Source organism: Humulus lupulus, chromosome 2 (assembly GCF_963169125.1).
Source record: "Humulus lupulus chromosome 2, drHumLupu1.1, whole genome shotgun sequence".
Classification (NCBI taxonomy): Eukaryota; Viridiplantae; Streptophyta; class Magnoliopsida; order Rosales; family Cannabaceae; genus Humulus; species Humulus lupulus.
Window position 1 is genome coordinate 242,621,565 of NC_084794.1, and position 6,809 is coordinate 242,628,373.

Here is a 6,809-nt window from a genome sequence, read left to right on the forward strand (position 1 = left end):
ACTAATTCATAAGTTTTTTATTTTTAAATGCGAACTTTTTTGCCGCCAATATCCTCTTTTAATATATGGAATGACCATTTTAAATGAATAATTTGACATCTTAATGAAAAATCTTATCCAATGAAAATCTTCCAAATTAAACGGTAAATAATACAAAAATAATAACGAGAATAATTGTGGTAAATAAATAACCGCACGCACTATTTACATACCTATTTCTCTCTCATTATATTCATATTTTCCATTTTTATTTTCTTCTCCCCAACATACCAAGCATCATTTTACTCTAAATGCATTGAATTATTAAGTTTCATCCTCTCTACCACCACCCCCCTACCCCTATTCTCCCCAAAACCCATTCTTCAACTCACATGTTCTCATTTGACTTTTAAGCAACAAAAATTATATGCCCATGTTGGCATTGGAAATGCTCATCCACTTCCACAACCTCAGAATCAGACCATTATCAAGGCTTATTCTTCAATAAAAGAGTTCTCTTTTAGTTGTTGACTTTAAACTGTTTGTGAAGCAATCGGTCCAGTTATTTAAAAAAGTTGAAATTTTTAAAACTAAAGATTGAATCTTTTTGCATAGATGCTTAGATAGAATCATAGAAAAATAACAAAACTAACCAATCAAAAGTGGGGCAGTCGGTAGGAGAACAAGAAACATCTTAAGATTACGGCAGAGAATCCACACCCCAACCGCCAACGACCCCATCTCATCCCCACACTTAAATGTGTCAGCCACGTTATAACCTTTTTTGCAAAACTCTTAACTGTGAAAGCTTTCTTTTAAACCAATAAATAATAATAAATGTAATTCCCCCAAATACGTCTCTACTCTTTCACAACCCAAACTCTTAACTATTGCTTAACATTGGCTATGGCCATGGCTTTCTCGACCTTTCTATGTGCTTCTCTTTTGCTCTTTCTTCTCCTCCAACCGGCAGCTCCTTCTTCCGTTGGGGAGCTTTTATCTCCTCTTCTCTCCCCTGTCTTCGGTTTGCTTCTTCTTTTTCTTCTTCTTTATATGTTTTCTCAAATGGGGTTTATCCATTTTCCTTATTTTTTTCATTGGTTTAATATGTTTTCCGAGATGGGGTTTTTCTGTTTTTCGATTTTATTTGAGTGATTTTGGATTTGGAAACTTATTTGGTAGCAAAACTTTGTGATCTTCGAGTGTTGTTTATGTGTTTTTGTGGGGTTGTGTTACAACAGATAATATCTGCAAAGAAGTGCAATGCGGTAAAGGAACTTGTAAGGCTTCAAGTGACACTGCTTTCTTCTTTGAATGTGTTTGTCAACCTGGGTGGAAGCAGACTACTTCTGGCCAAACTGATCACCTCAAATTTCTCCCTTGTGTGATTCCCGATTGTAAGACTCTCTCTCTCTCTCTCTCTCTAATCTCTTTTTGATGTTCATAATTACAAATCAAATTATTTTTATCTCTCCATTACTATTTTTTTTCAGTATCATAGTCCACTGTTCATAACATGATCTCGTTCTATTCTGTCTTGTGCTTGTTTAATTGCAGATATTATAAGATTATATTGTACTTCTAAATTTCTAGTTGATTTGGATGAAAAGTTGAGGCTTATTTTAACAAAATTACTCACTTTCTCCAATGGCATACCAAAAAGTAGACTCATGTTCTTTCTTTATTTAAATGAAGAAAAAAAAAAACACTTTCTTCCCATGTTACCCTAATCTAAATGTGTTTATTGTCAAGATTCCTTGCCACTCCTCTATAGAACATAATTTTATGTGTAATCTAATATTATTTATCTTTTTAAGTACAAAACCATAATTGTTCATATCTTTTCTTGTTTCTAATTGTTATAGATTCCTTTCAATATTCACCCATAATCTGATCCAAATTACCTAAATATGTAATCTTGACATCCTAACAAAGCCATATATTGGGTACTATTATAACGAGTTTTCAAATGACTTGGATTTTATAGGTACCATGGACTACTCCTGCACTAAAGCTCCTTCAGTTCAAGACAAAGAAACCAAACCAAATGATACAGTTTTTGATCGTAACCACTTTAACACTACCAAATCTTTATACCTTTTTCATGTTAAACTCTCTTACATTTCCAATTTCTAAATCTGGTTTTGCAGCATGCCGCTGGAGCGAATGTAGAGCTGGTTCGTGCAACGTAACTTCAGGTTTCACTTACGATTGCAATTGTCCAGCCGGTTATTCCAATCTTTTGAACATCTCTAGTTTCCCCTGCTTCAAATCATGTAAGAACACATTCTTATTATTCGCTAAGCTGTGTTTCGCAGTGTCAGAAAAGAGTACTTCTTATGTTAGTTATGTTGAGTGATAAAACTTTCATATCAGGTGAAATTGGAATGGACTGCACAAACCTCGGGTTATTGCCATCAAGCAATTCTTCTTCTTCGACGCCATCAATGGCTGACAACAGCAAGAATCTAGGTAAAGCGAAAGCGAAAAAGAAAAATCTATTTTTTGGTACTTGTAATCGTTTATCTTTGGCTCTATCTGCTGTGTGTTTTGTAGAACAGCAATGTTTCAATACATGATGTCCTTCTGTTGGAGTCCCTAATCCTCATTTTGATACACAATTAAGAGCCTGTCAACTTATATTAGATTGGCCAAATTTGTTCTAATTTTCTAAAACTAGCCTGAAACTAAAGTTGCTTTTGCAGTATTCCTTGATTTCATAATACCATTTCTTTTTCCATGTTTGTGTTTTTCAGCTAGCTCAATCGCTCAAGGACATTCCCTTTGGTTGATAATCACAATGGTGTTCGTTTTGATGAATATATCGAATCACAACTAGTAATGCACTGTGGATTCTGGAGCCTATTCTGCATAGCTTTTGTACAAATTTCTTATAGGTGCATGCTTTTCATTATCCACTCCACACGATCACATCTTTATGATGGATTTTTGGTTAGCTGTTGCTTTTTATTTAATAAATAAATTTTCAGTATCTTATAAGTGGTGCTCTAGATTTGAACTTTCAAGTACAGAAACATACAGAAGGAGAGGTTATATTTGGCTGAGCCTTTTTTCCCTGAAATATATTCGGTCAAATATGTTATTTGTTAATGTGAAAATGAAGAGATCTCACTCTATTTAAACTATTACTTTTATATGTTATATGGGGTTAACTTCTTACCCCAACTATTTTATTAGAGTATTGCTATGTGGTACCCTGTGATGCCCAATACTACTATGGACTCCACGTATTCTAATTCAATAGAAAATTGCACCAATTACTCTACATATGGCTTCTTTTTTCCTTTTTGGATATTTGCAGCAAAAGTATCTAAGTTATACAAAATGTTACACTTCATTATTCAATTTTTTTTAAGCTAAAGTACTCAAGTTCAACTTTCACTTGCATTGTTGGTACCTATTGTCACCATCAAACAGCAGGTATTAACAGAGCAACTAAACGTTGATACTGGGTACTTTTGAGGTCAAAAGAAATATACTGGGGTACTTAAGTGAAAATTCAGTACAACTTAGGTATTTTTATTTCAAAACTCTTTTTATCAACTTTTATTATAAGTTTATAAATTCACAATTTCAAATAGAATAACAAATCATAAAAACAAAGATATCCAAAACTGTTTTTTTAATTATAAAAGATAGGATAAAAATAAAATTTTATTTTAATTGTATTAAATCAATATTTTAGGATCAGCTAAAATTGGAAATATTTTTATATCTCACCCTACTCTTTTAAAACATAATGTATTTACTTATCCTAAAATATTGATTTAATACAATCAAAATAAAAAGGTTTTGGACATCATACATAAAAATGTTTTACACTACATATGGCTTTTTTTTTTTTTTATATTTGCCGCAAAAATATCCAAGTTATACAAAATGTTACACTTCATTATTCAATTTTTTTAAGCTAAAGTGTTCAAGTTCAACTTTCACTTGCATTGTTGGCACCTATTGTCACCATCTAAGAGCAGGTACTAACGGTGCAACTAAAAGTCGATATTAGGTACTTTTGATGTCAAAAGAAATAAATTGGGGTACTTAAGTGAAAATTCAGTACAACTTGGGTATTTTTATTTCAAATCTCTTTTTATCAACTTTTATTATAAGCATATAAATTCACAATTTCAAATAGAATAACAAATCATTAAAAAGAAAGATATCCAAAACTTTTTTTTAATTATAAAAAATAGGATAAAAATAAAATTTTATTTTAATTGTATTAAATCAATATTTTAGGATCAGCTAAAATTGGAAATACTTTTATATCTCACCCTACTCTTTTGATACATAATGTATTTATTTATCCTAAAATATTGATTTAATACAATCAAAATAAAAAGGTTTTGGACATCATACATAAAAATGTTTTACACTACATATGGCTTCTTCTTTTTTTTTTTTTTTGATATTTGCTGCAAAAATATCCAAGTTATACAAAATGTTACACTTCATTATTTAATTTTTTTAAGCTAAAGTGCTCAAGTTTAACTTTCACTTGCATTGTTGGTAACTATTGTCACCATCTAACAACAGGTACTAACAGTGCAACTAAAAGTCGATATTTGGTACTTTTGACATTAAAAGAAATAAACTGGGGTACTTAAGTGAAAATTCAGTACAACTTGGGTATTTTTATTTCAAATCTCTTTTTATCAACTTTTATTATAAAATTATAATTTCACAATTTCAAATAGAATAACAAATCATTAAAACAAAGATATCCAAAACTTTTTTTTAATTATAAAAGATAGGATAAAAATAAAATTTTATTTTAATTGTATTAAATCAATATTTTAGGATCAGTTAAAATTGGAAATACTTTTATATCTCACCCTACTCTTTTGATACATAATATATTTATTTATCCTAAAATATTGATTTAATACAATTAAAATAAAAAGGTTTTGGACATCATACATAAAAATGTTTTACACTACATATGGCTTCTTCTTTTTTTTGGATATTTGCAGCAAAAGTATCCAAGTTATACAAAATGTTACATTTCATTATTCAATTTTTTTTAAGTTAAAGTACTCAAGTTCAACTTTCACTTGCATTGTTGGTATCTATTGTCACCGTCTAACAGCAGGTACTAACGGTGCAACTAAAAGTCGATATTTGGTACTTTTTGACGTCAAAGGAAATAAACTAGAGTACTTATGTGAAAATTCTGTACAACTTGGGTATTTTTATTTCAAATCTTTTTTTATCAACTTTTATTATAAGATTATAATTTCACAATTTCAAATAGAATAAAAAATCATTAAAACAAAGATATCCAAAACTTTTTTTTAATTATAAAAGATAGGATAAAAATAAATTTTTATTTTAATTGTATTAAATCAATATTTTAGGATCAACTAAAATTGGAAATACTTTTATATCTCACCCTACTCTTTTGATACATAATATATTTATTTATCCTAAAATATTGATTTAATACAATCAAAATAAAAAGGTTTTGGACATCATACATAAAAAGGTTTGTTATTTAATTTGAAATTTTGAATTTAAAAACTTATAATAAAAATAGATAAAAAAAAAGGTAGGTAACCATTTGATACCCTGTGTTTTTGCAAAGTATCATTTTGGTACCATGTATTTACAATAATGCTCATTTGGTACCCTATATTTTGAAATCGTACATATTTGGTACCCTGTATTATAAAATTGTACATATTTGATACCCTTAACTCAAATTTAATTAATAAAATTTTACAAATTTAATCAAAATGCTCTCAATAATATGAGTTCCAAATTTATATTTAATTACTTAATTACATATAATTGATAACAGCTTGGTCATATTGACAAAATTTTATCTATCAAATACAAGTCTAGGGTACCAAATATGTATAATTTTAAAATATAGGGTATCATATGAGCATTATTGTAAACATAGCGTACCAAAATGATACTTTGTAAAATCACAGGGTACCAAATGAGTAAATTCCCTAAAAAAATGTACATAGTTACGATGAAAGTACCCTAATTGTATTGAATTTCCCATTAAGTACCTAAAGGGTCGTTTGGTATGAGGAGTTCAAAGTTTTCATATTACTGGAAAAGTTGAAGAGGGTAAATTCTAATAGTTTGGAAACTTACATCACTTTGTTTGGTTGTGCACTGAAATGTTATCTATGATTCCTGGGAATATCACTTTTTGTGTTTGGTTGTCCATGGGAATCTATCAAGTTTTCATATTTTCATAAAATTAATATAATAATATATTTCATCAAAATAATAAATAATATAATTATAAATAGCAAATGACATTTTAAAAAATTACCAAATTTTTTCTTAGATTATAATTTATAAAAAAATTTATTCATGAAATATTTTTTGACAGAATTAAAAAATACAGTTATTAAATACTAGAATCAAGTATAATTTTTAAAAATACACTTATTTTATTTTTATATTATTTTATTTGTTTTTAGGATTTATACATTTTTGGACTCTGTGTTTTCTCCGCTTGCCTGTTTGGACCCTATGTTTTAAAAAATTTATTTTTGGACCCTATATTTTGTAAAATGGTTCAAATAGACCCCTAAACTCAATTTTGATGAAAAAAAAATTGAATATAACAACACAGTTTTTAAGCAGAATAATTTTATTTTTGTTCTGAATTGTTAGTTTGGTGAATTATTTGTGATTTCAGTTGAGAAAACTTTGACCAAAATTGGATTTAGAGTTCTATTTGAACCATTTTTACAAATTATAGGGTCCAAAAAGTAATTTTTCAAAACACAAGGTCCAAATAAGTAATGGGACAAAACATAGGATCCAAAAATGTATAAACTAAA

The 6,809-nt window shown here is 28.7% G+C and overlaps 1 protein-coding gene across 1 annotated transcript; it reads left to right on the plus strand.

Moving 5' to 3' along the window:
• The first annotated feature begins 808 nt into the window (after positions 1-808).
• LOC133819134 (uncharacterized) lies at positions 809-3,128 on the plus strand. Its single transcript, XM_062252308.1, has 6 exons — positions 809-1,003; positions 1,221-1,376; positions 1,967-2,044; positions 2,130-2,255; positions 2,356-2,451; positions 2,736-3,128. The coding sequence occupies exons 1-6, from the start codon at positions 886-888 to the stop codon at positions 2,816-2,818; spliced, it is 657 nt and encodes a 218-aa protein (XP_062108292.1). The 5' UTR covers positions 809-885; the 3' UTR covers positions 2,819-3,128.
• Positions 3,129-6,809: the final 3,681 nt, after the last annotated feature.